The 19,577-nt window shown below is 34.9% G+C and overlaps 1 protein-coding gene across 1 annotated transcript in view; it reads right to left on the minus strand.

Annotated features, from left to right (window-relative positions):
• FAM227B (family with sequence similarity 227 member B) overlaps positions 1-19,577 on the minus strand; it is an 82,550-nt gene that overhangs the window by 704 nt on the left and 62,269 nt on the right. Inside the window, exons 11-12 of the mRNA XM_085303670.1 lie at positions 3,108-3,176; positions 528-637 (exon numbers count right to left, since the gene is read on the minus strand). Coding sequence (XP_085159796.1) covers positions 528-637; positions 3,108-3,176 — 179 coding nt within the window. The remainder of the gene's footprint in view (positions 1-527; positions 638-3,107; positions 3,177-19,577) is intronic.

The raw sequence follows: 19,577 nt of genomic DNA on the forward strand, positions 1-19,577 counted from the left end.
ACTACATTCATGCTCTTACCAGAATCTGACTAGTTAATTCTAGTTCAATGCTAAAATGTTTCCCTTTTGTGGTCATTTAAAACTGTAAAAATGTTAGAAAAGGGAGTTGAATAAAATCATATAAAACATGTAAAAATAACCCAGTACAGATACTGTTTATAAAAGGAAGGGATCAATATAAAAAGAGCATTATTCAAAATTACTAATAGTTTAAGCTAAATAATCAGCTCAAAAATTACATTTATGTCTGATTTTATTGCCTACCGTTCTTATAAATCACTTCTAAAATTATTGTAACTGCAAAATCAGTTAAAAAATACTTATTTTTTCAATTTATTTTCTCCAATCATGTATAATGTTGTTTTCTCCCCATAATCCCCTATATTCTGGTGTTGCCACTATATAGGTAGGTTCAGTCAGTAGAGTTGTTTTTGTAGTGTASTTCATAAATATCATCAGAAATAAAGCCCGTGTTAGTGTGGTACCCTTAGTTGCTGCTTTTAACATCAAAAACATATAAAGCAAACCTGTGTTACGATTTCTGATTCCTTTGGCATGTCATTTATATCTTCACTTATTTCACCATCTGCCATATATTTTCCATCTTCAAGTAGATCTTCGAAACTGATGTTCTCTACTAACAAAAATATAAAGATCATACATTTTCACTTATTGACAACATAGGTTTTGTTGACCTTCTGTTCTTCTGAAGTCCCTTTTCACTGCGCAGCATACTCTTGGTGATATGGGATACATACCATGCGTTCAGGGAAATGTTAACAAGCCAAACCTCCCCTTTGCACACTGAAATACATTCCCACACATTTTCCAGACAAAACACTTTGCAAAGGCATCACACTATAGATGATGAATCAGTTAATGAAAAATGGTGCTAAGAAGGCTATTTAATCCATGTTCTTTAGCTTAAAATATCAAACTACATTATAGGAACATATTGGTCTGTCGATTCACTAGAAACTAGACAATATCTTACTAATACTAGCAATAACACACAGACAGCTTTACCCATCTCAGACATTTTTAAAAGAGTACTATTAATAATTATAGACTCCCAAGGCAGCAGAGAGTAGAAAGTACAGAACAACAACTAGCTAGGCTCACAAGACTTGGAGGTCCCCACTCCTGCCTGCCTTCTGAAGTTTAAAATAAGAAGCTGTAAACTGTGAGCACAGGAGAATTCCACTTTGTGCAGCCTGGGCAGGAAGCAGGCTGAGAGGATTTTGTCTGTGCGCCATATAGAAACATCCTTTATGTAGCACACACATACACACACATGTTACCCAAGTGCAAACCTTATGTTCTGTAAAGCTCCTATTGTGAGCAATTCTATGTTGCAATAAAAAATGAGTAAGACAATTACAGAATAAATGGAGTATGCAAGAATGACGCATTGAATTTTTTAAAACAGATCTTCACTATCCTTACATACATTCAGGAAAGCTATTAAAGAAAAAAAAATACTGACTTCTTAAATGTCTTGAAACAAACAAGCTTGAGTTCTAGCTTGAGTTGTAGTTTTACAGTAAATTGCCAGGCATCCATGAAGACAAAGTCAGATCATAGCTGGGCAAGTATATCTTAGCCAATCTTAGCCACAGGTTATAAAGCAGACACAGATGTACCAAACTATCAACACAGGAAAACAAAAGTTTGGAACAGCAGTGAGAAAAGCTTTACATTTTTGCATAACAGGAAATCCACTGAACAAAAAGAATTACAAATAACCACTAACACGCCTCATTTGCCTTAAAGAAATACAAAAGCTCCTAAAATGAGAAATAACATCACTGAGTAAGAACAACCACAAAGCGAAGAATTTTCTTTCAAAAAAAATCTCTCATTGAACATAACAGATCAGTGTACAGAACAGATGATGGACTGGAGGACAAAGAACTGCTAAAATAGGACTGCAATGAAAGCCAAGCTAAGATAATCTCTACAAGTCCTGGTATCAGCAAACAAATACCATTCAAAAAAAGTTTTCTTGAAATGATAGTTATTCCACAGGCCTTCACAACGATCTATATATTCACAAGCAGAATGTGCTAAGATCAGGTTCCAGACTACTAAAAATCAGCAAAAGGAGAAAAGGAGGTTCCCAGCACTCCTAGATTAGTTAACTTAATATGAATTCCTAGAATAATAGCAGCAAAAAAGGCTATGCAATACTGAGATGTGCTTGTTCAAGACATCTATTCCAGGAGTCTGCATCCACGGACTTCTTGTTTTCCCTTAGCAGTATACACAGCTTATGTCCATTGCTACATTCTCAATGCAGATGGATGCAGTACTCCCCTCCAGTAGCTTAAGAATGATTTTGAAGTGTGTCTGAGAGTTTTCTTAGCAAAAAAAAAAAAAAAAAAAAAAAAAAAAAAAAAAAATTGATGGAGTGCAAATTAGGTACTGTATTCAAGCAGAGAATTTCCTAAAAGTGTGAATGAAGCTCCAACTAGCTGCAGTGCAGAGATGTGACCGGCAGCCGTTATTTGACCACATCCTTGTTATGGCTCTCCTGGAGCATGTCCAATCACCAATGAAGAAAATTACTGTTTCACTGCATTTTTTTCTACAGTCCATCATTTAAGCCAACAACCCCTCAGCAGAGACATCTGTACTCTCTAATGTCTTGCAATAGAAACAAAAAAACAAAAATATCATCTCATGTTTCTGATGCTGGCTTCACAGACATGGCTCAGGACTTTCTAACAATTGACTTGTGTAGAAATATTTTAGCTCTAAAATGTGAATTTAGGGAAGAATGGATAAACGAATCTCCTGACTCAAATCAAATTACAGTAAAACCTTGTTCAGGAGCTTGTGTTCAGAGACATGCTGTCTGGGGATAACATCTGTGTGCCACAGGAAGACCTCCCCTTGCGGAAGTGACAGACACAAACAAAAATCATTCCAGGCAAAGGTGTAGTAGCAAGCAGGTAGACAAAGGCCCAAAGGGATGATCAATAAAAGGTAGCCAGTATCAAATTCAGATTTCACTGGTGTGGAGTGTTTCTGAGGGGGAAACACCTTCACCCAGAAACAGAGAAGCCAGACAGCTCCTCTGGTGGTGTACTGAGGACAAAAGTTACCTYGCTGATTAAGACCAGGAGCGATCTCAGGTCCCTCTGGTTCGCTCATGCTATGGAGCAGAGTTCTCCCTGGAAAGMAAAAAAAAGTTGTCAGAGCCCCATAAGATTAGTAACTTATAAGATGAGGACCAAAGAAGGTCTATTATCATCAAGGATGGTGCTGGAGGGGGGAGGGAGGGAAGAAGGAAAAAAGGAGACAACCCTGCCAAAGAACACAACCACCTTCTCCTGACACCTTGATCCCCAGGGAAAGGCGGCAGGCAGCCCAGCTTGCCTGCCCTGTGAGAACAACAGCAAAGTCACGTTTCAGAACATGGCTCAACCCTGCAGCCTGACAAGTCGGTAATGAGGATTTTATTGACCAGATTTGTATAAAAGTTGAATCACTGAATATTTGCCAGAAAGAGGAAGGAGTAGAGAGTTACTGCTGATACGTTTTTTCCCCCTTACTGTAACCGTCAAGCTCAGTGGTACTGTCCCAAGTGATGATGCAGCACTGTGAGAGGCCACACTTTAAATGAATCTTAGTATCTCCTGATTTGCTGGCTCTATCTTTGATAACATTATGATTACAACTGGACCTAAGGAAGGACTTGTGCTTCTGAAAGCTGACCTGTTTTCCAAATTACATTTGGTTTAATTAAAATATTGCTTCTTCCCACGAACTTCTCATCTGTGTAAATGAACAAACACTAGACATTCAAATCCCGAGAAATTTTAATTCAACAAGATGGTCGGTACATCAACAGATTTCTTTTCTAACTCTCATGACCTCACTCATCAGTGCTCAGCAACAATACAAAAAATAACAGCTCTGAGGTTTTTTTCCTCTGCCTTTTACATTCCTCCACAGAAAGTAGGTCCAGAAACCATTAAAATAGACACAAACATTTAAATAGTTATTAAAGAAGAGTTAATCAAGGATAATCAGGACTAGAAAAATCCTGATTTTGACAGTCTTCTCATCAACAGAATTAATTCATTTATAGCCCACTGAAGAATAATTCAATTGAAGGCACAAAGTATCCTGCAGAACTCTTTTATTGCTGACAATAATACTTGGATTAGAATTAGCACAGCTTGATTTTTGAATCCCAAACTGAGTCTGCAGAGAAGGCTGTTAAAAAAAAATAAAGTCTTCTTTTCTTTCTTTCTTTTTTTTTTTTTTTAACTTGCAAACCGAGCAAACTTGATCTGGAAGTCATTAACAGATAATAAACCTAACCTTCCCCCACTCACTCGCAAGATGCCACTTTTCAGAACACAGTTGTATTTTTACAACATGTCATCCTAAAATGAAAGCCTGCAAGACTTTTCTCTGTATCTGATTTCTCCCTTACTGCTAAGGAATTAGTGCATTCTCTTCAACAGGACTCAGATCCTGACAAGGAGAAAGAAGTGGAGTGGAAGGAGGAGGAAGTGGGAAAACAAAGAAGAAAAGTAAAAGAGACATTCAGGAGTAAGTTACATCTTTGCAAAATTATCATATGGATTCTTCATTATGATAAGTCATAGGCATAAGAAAACATACACATTTGATGCATTTACTGCTGATAGTAATATCATTATTACTGGTTTTGTTTCATCATCAGATACACTAAATCTTTATAGTTCTATAGATAGTATTAACGGTGGCAGATATTTATTTGATGTGCACACAAGAATTTTTAGTCTGCCATATTGCAGTCTTTACTGATATAACTATCATACTGCACCTAGACACTTAGTTTTACTTCTAGCTTATCACAATAGAGAAAAATTCAGAAGCTTTTATCTGTTTGAAAGAAATTCTGAATCATATTTTAATTCTGAATCAGCTGAAACATATTAAGCCTTGATGTTGTCATTAAAAGCTAGCCGCCAAGATTATTACTGTTAAGTCAATCTTTTTACAACTTTATTGTTTCTTTTTGCAAAAGTCTGGAAAATTAAGACCTTACACAGGCAATACTCCCACTGATGTCAACTAGTATTTTGTCTGGGTAGGACCCTTACTGCTTTATTGCTGCTCGGGTTCAGGTGTTTTATGAACAGAAGTGAAATCTTGCTCACTCTGAAATCAGTTGTGTTTAGCCAATGATACCAGTGCCAGTGAATTACTAGAGACTGCCCGAATTAGGGCTTCCAACACTGCTCTCAATGGCTGTCAACAAAAGTGTAGATATTTTCTTTCATTTTTTTGTCCTTTTTGGCTTTCATGAGTATAGACATCATTATTTCTTGTAGAGTACTTTATTTCAGTCATCAAGATGCAGATAAAATTGTATTTCAAAGTTCCTGTGTGTGGAATTAGTTTCATTATCTCTTTTCTATACAAATACAGTATTATAACTGCCTCTCATTTTAACATACGCATCTCTGTAATTTTCATCATTCTTATAACCATTTAAATAAAAAGCCCAAATATTTTAATGTAGTTAAGTTTTTAAAACTAGATATCAATATCATGTTAATGAAGCTAATTATTAAAGTTCTACATTTTTTGGAGCACTCTGATACCTTTCAAAGTTTTCTAATAAACTTCTGATTTTGAGTGTGACTAAATATCCTCTTTCAAACAAATTTAAGAATGTTAGTTTTTCAAACCTTCTCATTTACAGGTGAACTGTGAGTGCAGTTTTGAAAATATAGTCTGCACTGTATGCTTGTATGGAAGTATATGCAAGGTACAGAAAAATAAAATAATTATCCATATTCTATTATAAATACTCATATTGTACCAGGAGATTTCAACAACAGCAAACCCAGATATTTTTGCAGTTTAGCATGAACATAAAGACCTTCAGGGAGCATGTGCTCTAACAAGGCATATAATATATTATCAAATAGCAGAGAAACAAGCAATGAATGAATATATATTAAGAATATTGAAAAACTAAAAATTACCTACCAACAAATTGGACTGTGTAAATGAAAAATGAAATGTAAATGAAAAGTTTGTCTGCTTAGTGAAACATTTTTACAAATTCTCTTTGGAAAGACAAACATCATTTAGAAAAGAAAGCAAAAAATACAGCCAGTCAACTTTACAGTGTGCTGCAACAATCAGACTCAAATAGATGCCTAACAGAGCTTGCCCATTACCTAATCACTCAACAATAAGCAAAGAGTCCAGTCACTACTTCTTACAAAACAATTTCGTATTGGAAATAAGGTATTCAATAAAATTTTATGATGGGTGGCAACTGCAATGTTATTGCAAACAATCTTGCTAAACGAAGCCACATAAAGAATACTTTACGGATACAGAAAATACTTCTCACAAAATTATACCCAATGAAAGTAGTGTTCCATGTCAGAAAAATATTATAGATGTAAACTGCTTTCACTCTGTTTTCACTCTGACAGCTGTGGAAGCATTATAGAAAACACAAAAGAACGAAAAAATAAATGCACAGCTTTTGCTCTCATTGTATACAAGAAAGTCTGCAAATAGAAAAAACTCATTGATATCACCTCTTCTCCAAAACAAAAAGATACAGAAATATTTCAAAGAAGTTTTGGAGATTTTTAAGTATTCCCATCACATAAAACATCTGCCTTCCTTTGGTGCTGAAAAGCAACTGGCTTATTTTGCATGACAGCCCTGTATACTAAGGCTGTAATCTGTTTTTCTACCTCTGCATCATGACTAGTGACAGATTTTTGTGAGCCACGCAGTACTATCATCAGATGAGGCTTGGAGATAACTTTTTTCACTCCTTCCTTTCCAAATATGGAAATAAATAAAGCAGTAGCACTGGTAGGTTTTTTCAATTATTCTCTTAACCCCAGCAAGTAATCTAATTCGGAGTCTCAGATCTGTGCGAGTTTTGACAGTCTTCACAATATAGGAAAAACTAGTCCAATCTTTATCTTTAAAACCAAAACACTCCCTCTGAACAGAGAACAGATTTTCTACGTAAAGTACTGTAATTTCTCACTTTTGAATATTTCTTTTCCAGATATACAAGAATTCCAAAAATGCTTTTCAAATATGGTCCCATTTTAAAAGGAAATAAACAAGAGATCTTCGTACAAGTTATGCTATTGTCATGGTCTGAAGATGCAAGTGAAGCAAGGTTTCTATGGGAAAGAAAGGTATTATACAATCAATAAAAACTGGAGAAAAAAAAAACAAAACCAAAACAGCCAAATTTCGGGGTACAGAAGCTCTTCTGAAGCACCTAGATTGGAAGGCTAAGACTCATACGCTTTTATTCTGTCAATGGAGAGAGATGAACAGCTTCTCCTCTTTCATTGCTAAATAAGGAACTCAAAATCAGGCATAGTGCAAACCACCTCACCCACTTCTCTGACTTCAAATTATCTACATTACAGATTCTCTAAGCCTGGAAGGAAAATGGATTTGTTCGAGGAAAATGGATTTGTTTGAGGAAATAAGAATTGGTGACCCAAGGAGGATGAAGGAAAAAATAATTCTGTACTGAAGGGACCAAGTGCCAGATAAGCAGACCACAAAACAAGATGTCAGACAGAGCCTGGAGATTTAAAACTGGACGTTCAAGAAGAGGTCAATCAAAGCTGAAGGCGAGGGGAGGAGGAGAAAGCTGGTGATATCAATTAAAGACAGCAGAATCCTATGGGTCCCCAACATGTAAGTTTGTTTCTCTTTACTTAGAAAACTAAGCACTTGCTTACCTAATACTCTGTTTATCTACAGCAAAAATCAAGACTTCATAAATTCTAAAACCAATACAAAAGAACTTTGACAACCACCAGATTCCAATTATTTACTCTGAATCTTCTCAAAAACTTGAGGAAAAAATAAATAAAAAATATTGCTTTCTAGCAAGCCTGTAGGTAAGAATGGAATTGGAGAATTTAAAAATCTGAGTTCAGTGACTGGAGATTTGCTATCAGTTCCTTAAATATGGAACCTGTAGGTTAGGTTTTCCACTTATTATCAGATGAGAAAACTTTAAAAGACAAAAAGAACATATTGAGAGCTTGTATGAATAAAAGTGACCAGAAAGGCTTAGAAGCTAAACGCTGCATCTGCAACAGCATTCTTGAGAATCTGACTTCTCTTAGTGGAAAAAGTAAGACTTACCCGGATTCTTTCCTATTGTAACATAAGAATACAAGAATGGCTGTATTGGGTCAAACTAAAGGTACATCTAGTGCAGTATCGTATTTCCAAATCTGGTCGACAGCAGATGCCTAAGAAAGATTTTAAGAAATGGCAAGCGCACATTGCTATTTCCACAGAATTCTCTCCTGGCCACAAGCAATTTGGATACTATGCGTCTAACAGCCCTCCGCAGAATTTTCTACTAACTAGTTATCTTTGAAGCTTTGTAAAATTTAATATTTACATTATCAGCTGATGTTCTGCTAGTCTTGCTTCATTTAGATTTAGGAAACATCAGAGAACTTATACAATATCTTGTTATAGACAGCTGAAGATCTCTGTGTATTAAAAGATCGTGCAAAAAGAAAGCTCTTCTCCCAAAAGGTCTTCTGACAGAAATAACAGAGGTTCATTTTCCTGATTTTGCTAGTCTAATATTCCCGTACTGGTGGAAAAGAATTTCTATTTTCTARATTCAATATTTTCAAATTCTTATACTATGACCAAAACTTATAATACAAGCTTTGTCAAATATTCTATGTTATGTTGTACTTTTCTGAGAGGTGATTTAACAACATTCATCATATCTAGTCCGGAATGTTTGAAGATCAGCTATTTTCCCCACTTTTTCACTGTGAAAGTATTCATTTCTCAAGTACAACAGCAAAAGCTCTTGCAGTTAGGTGTATTATTATTATTTACAAGCAAGCTTGTCTGCAGATCAAGATGTACAATAGTTAAAGTGCACTTATCTCAGTCCTTAAGAAAAGCAAGTGCATCTCACTTAATTCAGTCCTTAAACAAGCAAATAGCTTGAAGTTTAATGTAAATAGCTTTTTTTCCGTAGTGATTCAATCTGAGATGTAGTTGTTATTTAACTATTTACTTTTTATGCTCAGTAGTCCTAGTGTGAAAAAAAGGGTCAGAAAAAGCAAATGGACTGAATCAGAACAACAAATCGGCTCTGATTCACATCCATTTTCCAGGATACGTACATATATATATCTCCACAGCAGAAACATTTCTTTATTCATATTGTTAGACTTATACAGACATTTTTTTAAACAAAACTTTGTGCATTCATAATTCTGTCTAGGAAAAWTAAAGAATAAACTATACAAACATGCATCAACCTGAAGAAGAAAATGCAACTTAATGGAGTGACAAACTTTTCCGTGCTTATAAGGTTGACACACATGATCTGCATGCCGGCTGGTACACAGTTTGCTTATAGAGATATTGAACTGGAGTATCAGACCAAATAATAATCAAATAACATTATAATGTTCTGGTGGAAGCCAATTGCAACAATATACTATCTTCTCGCTGCTAGTACTGCTGCCCAAACTYCTACTTCTAAAACAACCAACCTTGTTACCAGAAGGATTTATTCCCCTTCTCCATTTTTTYCATCATTAAATAAGTTTGTTAGAAGCCCAATTTCATTGTACAAGACACTGAATTCATAAAAGACCTCTTCGAGTGATCACTTTGATCTTTGAAAAAGAATTCTGTCTCCCAGCAACTATGGGAAATCTTTTACATTAAGATATTTTAGATACACATACATTAGTGATGCAACCACTACAGAACTTATACCAAGATTGCTAGAATCACGGAACTTTGTCAAACCTATCTTGTAAGTACCCTCAGATACATTTTTTCAGTTTCGTATCAAGTATCTAATCTAATCCACTCCCAACCCGTAAAAGAGAAATACTGGATCAGTGCCCTGAGAACTAGAGCTTCGAATCTTTGTATGTCTTCAGGCAGTTGTAGCACAGTAGAAGGCTTCAAAGTGTCTGACTTGTTGATCAAAAATACAAGAAGATGGACTTACAATGACATTGAAGAATTGTTGAATATTATCATTATTTCAGCAAATAAAGAAGACTGATTTCCATAATTAGTATTGGCGCTTGCCATTTCTTAAAATCTTTCTTAGGCATCTGCTGTCGATCAGATTTGGAAATACATATTCTGTATATGGTCCTGCTTTAGTGATGAAAGGTCACAAGCAGGACTGTAGCTTCTGCCATCCCTAACAGAATGCATGCAATATTTTATTAAAAGTATTTGCAAAAACCAGAACTATTATTATAATCACCAGCTTTCAAATAACAACTTCTTTTGTTTATACCTTTTTGTACACTTGTACATGTGCAAAACTTCATAATGTATGAGTATGCAACACAAACTTTTTTCTAGAGTAGCTTTTTATAATGCAAAAAGTTGAAATGCAGCGTTTCATTTTTCTCTTCCTCAGATTAATTAAAACATTCTGCTCTTGATGGCTTTAATGTAATAGGAGAACTGTTAGTATATTTATATACATACATATATACACACACACACACACACACACACACACACACAGGTATTTTAAGCAAGCTGTAAGATTATTCAGCTGTGGCTGCAACTGTACTATCAGAGTAATCCTCAGCATCACCACCAATGCCATGCTATCCAATGTGCCCAACATGTTCCCAGCTGGAGCGTGATTTTAGAAAAAAGGTGTGGTTGTATAAAAAGTCTACATTATGAAGTCTTCAGAGACCACTGAAAATATATGCAGCATAACTTACAGCTCATACTCACATGAGTAATATATAATCCTTACTGCAACAAATGCCTAAGTTGCCTGCAGTGGTTGACCATTCCATCTCATTAGAAGTATCAGTAATAACTAGAAGGGCATTTAAAGTTTGTCATTAGCCTCCAATGCTTTGAATCAGCTTTTTCTGGTGAACAAGTGATAGTTTTAGGAGTTTCTGTTCTTTCAGCATTACTTTGACAACACCTTAGCTCAGGTACACAATTAGGAAATAGCATGGAAACTTTCATGTTTCCATGCTATTAGGAAATAGCATGGAAACGCAGCTGTGTTAGGTCCTAACAAAATACAGCAGTAACAGTAAGAACTAAAAAAACCTGCTTGTATCAACTGAGATATTATCTTTCTCACTTAGCATCTTACCAATATCTTATCTCAATATCTTAATGTGTAGCAGGAATTAATGACATTTTCTGTTGCTAACCGAATGATCTGAAAGTGTCAAGCAATATTCAGAACGGCTAAGTTTAAGAGAGGACAAGCAAGCCACCCAGAAAGACTGACTGTCATGATTGGCCTCCAGAATATTTTTCTTGTTTTGTAGTACTAGGTAATAATTGAAAGTGTTTGGCTGTAACATCTGCTGCTGCTTGAGTTATGTGACTAGCTTTTCCAACTTCAATCTGAGACACATTCTGAACATTATTGATTCTCATGAGTTAGTGTCAAAGCCTGATAGCAAAAGTGAGCTGGTTGCCTCCTACCTTCCAGTATTTAATATCAGTTCTGGATAGAACAGCTGGAAACAATATCACATTTGCTACAATAAAATTTCAGAGGAATTTGTTGAAAATATCTCATATCTACAAAGAGCCAATTTAGAAAATAGCCTTATAAATCTATGGTACTTACAGGAAAAGCCACATGAACAAACAGCTTGAGTTGATTACCTAATCAAGTTAAATAGGACATATTTAGAGCTAAACTGACATCTTCCAGAATCATATAGAAATCTAAGAACAATTTTGTCCCAAGCTCTGAATCCAAATGTCCTCAATTAAAAGGGTTCCAAGCATCTCATATCTATCTATTTAGTAATGATTAAGCTGTGAATGGGTCCTGCAATACTTCATATGCAGCTCCTGTTTATTTTAGTAGATGCTTAGCATGTAGAAACTTAAAACAAACTATTAGTTTGCTCTATTGCTGCCATGCACAAATTGTATTGTATTAGTTTTTATTTTACTGTTTTTTCTGGATTACATGAAAGTATTTAATCCTTTTAAAAAATCTAATGTTTTTCATTATTTTAGCTTAGCATGCATACTATTTGGACTGTCGTTAACTACCATAATGTGTCATAAAATACCTACAAATTAAAGTAAGAAATCAAAAGTCATTAAAAATGTAAAATGAGGCTTTATTTGTAACTGTAATAGTGAAAAAAAGAATGGGACAACTTTTGATGGACTTTTCTTTCCCTTTTATGACATGGCAACAGGCAAATGACTGTTGCGTGCATACCTAGGAATTTCCAGTAGTTGTGTGCACACTGTCAGAGAGATTACATGGTGAATTAATGCTTTCTGAGCCTTGCTGAACTGTAATCGTATGCTGTAAGAGCATCTCAAATCTCTCTTGTAAGCTAGGGAGACACTAACAAAATATTTGAAAAATCTACAGTAGTAGACTTTATGAAATATCACTGAATTCAGTCAACAATGACAATAATYTTGCTCTCTTTTCTTATTGCCCCCTAAACCATCTAACTGTTGAACAGTAACTGTATATTATAGCTATAATTTCATTTTAAAAAAATCACATATTTAAATTCAGGAACAAATATACATCAGACATTAAAATTACAAAATGTTTTGCATATTTTTGCATGATGAAGAGCAAGAGGACTAAAAAATATGTATGCCTTTCYGGTTAAATATTGTATACAATCCTGTGACTGGCAACAGTAACAGAATTGGCAGGAAAAGGTTGATTCATTTTTAATATGGTGGCACACGCTTTTACAGGTGAATCTTGAAAAATGTGTAGTGATACTGTGGTCACTCAAATATGCATGCAAAAAAAAAAACAAGTACAGAAATTCTGTTCTCCATTACTGCCATTCAGATTTCTAGATAGTCTTGATTGAAACAGTAGGTTCATAGAGATTTTAGGAATTCAWTTTTTTCAGTAAAAAAAGAAAAGTCTTTCTATCCTCTGAGGCTGTTTAAGGCTGTAAAAAGAGGAAGAACTATTCTGGTTCTAATTATTAAGGTAATTTTGAATGAACAACTCTCAGATGATGAGGGCTTCATGTTGGTAAGCACTTAGTATATTCCCCAACTTTTCTAAAATGGAAGCAGAAAAAAAAACTGCTACTGCAGATGGAACTCAGTTCTTTCTGAGATCTGCTTTACTTAGTCACTGTATATATCTAAATATACTTCAAACTGTTTCTTTCCTGAAAGTAAGTCTGGGAAATTTGGTCTTATATTTCGTTTTCTCATTCATAGTAGTGGAATGTCTTATTCTTTATAATTTTTAATAATACTTATCTCTCTGAATATCAAAAAATAACTTATAATTCCTAATCCCAATTAATTAATTGTTACAATATAATACAGCAATTGGAATGCTGTTACAAGATGTTTATCATCACAGAAGTAAGAATTTATTAAAATATGCAATCTTTAGATGCTTCTGAGTTGAACACTACAAGCTTATTCATACTGTTTTGAGGTTCTGATACTGAAATTCATATGTGGCAATCAATTTTGAGTACAGACAGCAATATTTCAGTAAAGAAAGCATGTAATCCTGCATCTGTAGTACTAAGTCTCATGCCTGAAACAAAGGGTAAGTACTTAAAATATTAATTGTATTTATGTTCATGGTCAAAGGGAAGGAGAACTACTGTGATAAAGAAGGTAATCAGCAAAGATTTTTGATCTTGCAAATGTTAATATTTCTGGCTCTGACAATCAGCAGCTTCATTAATGCAGCATCAGTAGGATCATTTCCCTACATTTGTGTTGGCTCTACTTTCTTTTTCTTCTGCACAAATCTACCAACACCTTGTTTACTGGCTTCAATAYAGTTGTCTATAGTTTTACAGAGCATATCACTGCTTCCAAGGTAAATACGTAACTTGTAGCCAAAGAAAGCACTGTAGGTTACAGCATCTGAAGAAAAAAAATGGTTTACTTTAGGCTTACTAAAATAAATCATGAACGTTTTTTCTTGAATTGATTTTAACCACTGTTATGGATTGAACTGATTTGCTTCCTAGTTCTTATCATTAAACTGGGGACACCTGCTAATGAGCACTTTTCTGTAAATTGTCGTATGGAAGTGATATGAAATTGCACTCGTGCATTCAGGAATTACCTGGCTCAGTTTTTTTCCTCACTTTCCCCTGTTCCTCCAAAATCATGTAGACTGCACTAAAGTTCCATTCAAAGTCACTAGTAGTAATATTGCTTATCATCCAATCTCCTCAAAAATTCAGAAAGCTGGGATTTTTGCTATTCCCCACTGTCCCAGGGAGTACTTTGTTTTTTCCTCTGTCTGCAAACTGTGATTCTTTTCAGGCAACTCTTTAGCTTTCAGCTACTGGAATGGATGCTAAGGGGAGGATAGAGTGACTCACTCGTATCACGTCCTCTCTGTTTGGAATTGCTGTACTTTATTTGGAAAAAGAAATTACTGTAAGCCCTAAACACACAGTGTCAGCTCCCAAACCAGTCCCCCCAAAGAAGTCAGTACCTGCAATACTTAAGTCCCATTTCTGCAAAAAAAGCAAGAGATTTCCACTTACATGACCACCGTGGTATGACCCAACCTCCGTATGACAAAAGACAAAACAGAGCAGCAGTTAGCTTGATAATCAGACATGTGAGGGGGACAGAATAATGATTCATGAATAGCATAAATAAGAAATGATTATTCACTGTTTTTAGTATCATGAGAGAAAGGGGAAGGGGCATTTAGGAAAATGATCAGGCAGCAGGTTCAAAACAAAGACTTTTAAAAAATGATTTCTGAAATAAATAGTCCCAATGCAACAGCTTAGGAAATCCCTAAATCATTAACTGCTGGACTGATACTAAAGAAAGATGCTTTGTTCCTCTTGCTCTTCTGTATTTACTATGAAGAGTACTGGATAACATCTGACCCTGTAACTTTTCTCACTTTTTCCAGCTTTTATTTCAGTATTCGAGTGGAATATTCTTGTCTCGGCTTCCAAGCTGAGTGGAAAGTTGGAACAGTAATCTTTCCAAAGATGGACAATAAACCACAGTTCATTTTTTTTTTTCAGGTGTAAGTACGTAAAACTCTATTTTGATTTAGTCTCCTAAAATACAGAGAGACGGTTTTGATTAATTAAATTAATGGTAAAATAAGGAATATAAATGAGGAAACATTTTAGCTTTGCTCCTTATCTGTAGCACTGCTTACTAAAGTGTGCCATCAATTTATAGGTTAGACCATCTGAATTTCCCCAAACTTCTGGTATAAAATTATATTAAAAGTAGTGAAAGGGAAAGAATGACTGACTACTTAAATGACATGAGCACAAAAGCACCATGCTGAGTCTCTGAATACATCAATTATTGCTGTGCAGAAAGCACTGGAAACATATCTCCATTTTAAAAGCAGACACACAAACGTATTCTCAGAATAGGAAAAATCTTCAACAGGTGCAGTCATACAAGGAATTGCATGTGTATGCAGGCATGTGGTAGAAGACTTAGCAGGAACCCAGCTTTGTAACATTGGGTGTTTTCTTACAATTTAAAATTCTATCTCCAAATATTTAATAATATATGTTTGTACTTTTTTTTTTAGAAAAACCCACCAAAACAATAGCTCTGACTTCTGAACTGACTCATTTCTTAATGAAGGTGTCAGAATAATTTATCCAGACAATCAGTACAATGAACTGAACCCATAGCAAGCATAATTAATTTGTCACCTCTGTAAAAAGATTTAAAAATTTGAAATAGAAAAGCTGAGCAACATATTCGTTTAAAAACGAGCAAAGAAAAAGTAACATTTTAACTAAAAATTAAGTTACAAAAGATTTAACATTTTATAAAATATGCAGCAAAATATACAACAAATTCTCTATTCATTTGAGTTTCCTAAGGCTAAGTACAAAAACAGTAGATTGATTTTAGAAACTTATTCTGTTTAATTTTAAAATATAACTAGTCTGCTCAAAGTGTAGTTAATCAAAAGGGATGGATTTCTGACAGCTGTTATTGTTTGAAAAGTTAATATCTAGGAATTCTGTATTGATTCAAAAGGGCATGTGTTTCTAGAATGTGTAAAGCTTTGATAAAGCAGAGATAAATTATCTGCTTTCATTTTGTACGATAAAGCTGCTCTTAATATTCTTATCCTTATCCCATAATATTGCATGCTAAATAAGAGCGGCTTTATCACACCATCAGTTTTCAAGTAGAATCATTGAAGTCAGGTGGGCTCTCTGCTCCAGAACGGAAGGAAAGATATGATCCAGTATCATCTTACTTGTAGTGGGTGAATGGAACAAAACTAATTATTTATAACTATATAAAATGAGATAGTAAAGGCTGTATAATGCCATTGATTTATAAATAGTTTGCTCATTGATAAAAGTGAGAAATTATACTTTATAAGGTATAGCTAAATTAATACTTCATTCTATTATGAATTTATTAAAATTTATTGACCTTGCAATAGTAGTGGGGAAATGTTAACAGGAACAAAGTATTCCATTTTTTTTAATTCAAAAATTCTTTTGGACTAATTATTTTTGCTTTTAAATATTTATTTTAAAAATATAAGTGCTATTGCAAAGAAAAACTGATGCACCTTTTTTCAGCCTTGAGGAGATACATTCTGGAAATAGTGAATTCACAGCATAGATCTGTTTCTGCCTCTCTTCCACCCTTCTGCACCTTATTTACTCATTTATTCAGCAAACTCTAAACTGGCACTACACACCCAGAAAAAAACAATTTTTGTGATGCAGCTGTTTCTCTAGGCAAAGGCAAAATTGAGCTGCCTTCTGTACACAAGACAGTATTATCTTCCAACCCAGAAGGTGGAGCTAATGATTTTTACAGCGAGTCATGGTGGGGTGAGGGGAGGTTTTTTGATAAAATTTGGCAAAGAAAGAGCCTCTGTCCTTTCACTGAAGTTTAGGACAGAGTTGTGAGAAACTATATGCTTGACATCCAACTAGCTGAGCGATTAATTGGTAGAAAAAAACCCATAGCTTTCAAAGGTCATAGAAGTTCTCTGACTGGTAGTCATTACTGAACTTTTATCCTATTCTCCAAATTTGTTTTCTTCCACAACAACATACTATTCCTAAATATATGCATAAAGAAATCTGCGTGTACATGCCTGAATGCTTCTGGATATAGTACAAAAATGAGCAAAATATGAGGACATGAGTCTACTAGAAAGCTAAGCTTGCAGTCCAGCATGGGGTAGTGGGGGTAGATACTCACCAAGTGGCTGTTCTCATTCRTAAAGCACCTGCAGTGAGGCCACATGAATTTAACTCCCAAATTTAAGTCTATTCCTGTCTCATTTCATAACCTTGGAAAACTTACATCTCCTCGTCATACTTCAATTTTTCCAGCTATGATCTCAAGATCAAGAATTCTCTRTATTTTTTTCTTCAGAATTAATGCTGCTTGCATAAGCCCCTTGCTATAGGGCTCCTAAATGTTTTCTGAAGAATATTACAAAGTTTTAGAAAACATAAATTTTCATATTGGTRAGCTGCTTTTTCTTTTTGTTGTTATTTATACAGTTTTGTCCAACTATCCTGAAAGCAATCATGCAGCTCCTGCAGAAGTAAAATTGAGATATATACAAGAAATATACTAGAGGAAACCACTTGAAGTCAGACCACAAGAGTAGAAAAGTTAAACCAGGGATTTTGAAAGAAAAATTGGTTTGCATTCAGGATATTATTTCAACACCTGAAACATTAGCCAACAAGCACTATTATAACTTGAATTACATCCCAGGTTGGATGGAGTCTTGCTGCAGTACCAATAGTTTGAAATTGGCTATCAGGGAAATCTAACAATGCCAAGCAGACGGAGAAGTGATTCTCCACTCCTTTCTTCAACAGAAATATTTTTGACTCATGAAAACACTTACAAAATGGAACACTTAAAAGATGAGAACAGTTTATAAAATACAGCTGAAATATTTGAAATTATATAGTGTCAAAAAGGGAATAACTGTCAACCAAATAATAAAATCCAGTTCACCAAAGTAACATTTAGAAGAACCTTCAATCTTTCCATTCTTTTCAATTCAATAATTATTTTTCCCCAAGCAAAATATTTCTTAAAGTTATTTATAATATCTGGCAGAGAAATAACAGCTCTGCAAATATGATGAGAGCTCCAAAGACTTTTGTATGTACTACGGAGTAATACTTCCATTAATCTACCACTGAAATGCATCCATGTCTAATAGGAATGTAGCATCAGTTGAAAAGCGTGCAGCAGAACTAAGCAGTCAAGTGTCAGAGGTAAAAAATATTTTGCCTGATAAAAAGTATACAAACAGAATTTCCCCATTGGAATGAACCTTTCTAGCAAGTAACCTGAGTGCCTAAGGTATACATTTATCAGTAGGATATATTAAAAGTAGTATTTTCAAGGCTGAATCAAAGGCTCTGTAGAGTACTCTGTCATCAATAGTTTCTCATAAGTAACAGCAAGTTCTCCCTGCCTCCCAAAGTTATTTCCAAAGGAGAGCTTCTTCAGATTATCCTGTCGTATTATGGGAGCCTGGCCTGGAGATAGCATCAGAGCGGATATACTTCAAAGTATGTGGCAATGCAATGAGGCAAATATGAACATAACTGAGGTAGGTCCACAGTGCAACAAAGTCTTGCCACATAGCTGCTTTGCTAAAGAAGAACTGTCACAAATTCAGGGGAAAATTGTAGAGCTAGTGTGTTTCAGTTTTACTTAATTGCTAAAAGCAGATATGTATGTATTAGTTAGAGATACGATAGCAGTCTCTCCTATTTGTTGCTTGAATCAAGACAAAAAATGTAGAAAACAAGTATTGCCACCTGAAAGATTTTGGCAACCTACATGAAACAACAGGTCTCAGCTTAGCTGCCAGTAAACAGTCTTGTAATTAAATTATTAGTCTTGTAATAAAATAACCACTGTCACTTTCTGGCAGTCTTACCATATAGTGCAAGCAGTGAATTAACTGATAGAGAAAAACAAGATAAACCAACTCTATCCAACCTGATCACCTCTAGATGTAGGACTGCATCAAATAAAACACAGAACAAGCTTACATGTAACCTACCTGAAATTATTATACCCAAACACTTTGTGAACAAGAATGCTCTATTTTCCACWACTATCAGTGGAATGCTCAAACTTTAAAAAGTAGGAATTTCTGATAGTTTGAAAAGTTTGCCTATGTGGATGTCAGATATTTCTCTGTTATTAAGACCCAGCGTGAGTTTAATCTGAAAAGAGATCAGTTGGCCTACATCATTAACACACTTCTACAAGCAGTGGATAAAACAGTTTTAAATTACCAGAAGTTGCATCATTACAGATTATTATTTTAGCATTGTTAGCCCTCTATAATATGATGTTGCTCCCACAGGAATACTGATTAAAATAGGAACCAGATGTGCTTTTCATGACCAGATTGAAAAAGATAAACAACCAGAAAATCAATTCAAATAAAAAGGATGCCCCGGGGGTGTTTCTCAAAACTGAAGAGGGAGAGTGTGTGTATCTTTTAGAAGGGTGGGGCAGGAACTGAAAAACACTTAAAAACAGAACTCTTC

This window comes from Rhea americana, unplaced genomic scaffold, assembly GCF_003343005.1.
Source record: "Rhea americana isolate MKP2758 unplaced genomic scaffold, rheAme1 scaffold_2, whole genome shotgun sequence".
Lineage (NCBI taxonomy): Eukaryota > Metazoa > Chordata > Aves > Rheiformes > Rheidae > Rhea > Rhea americana.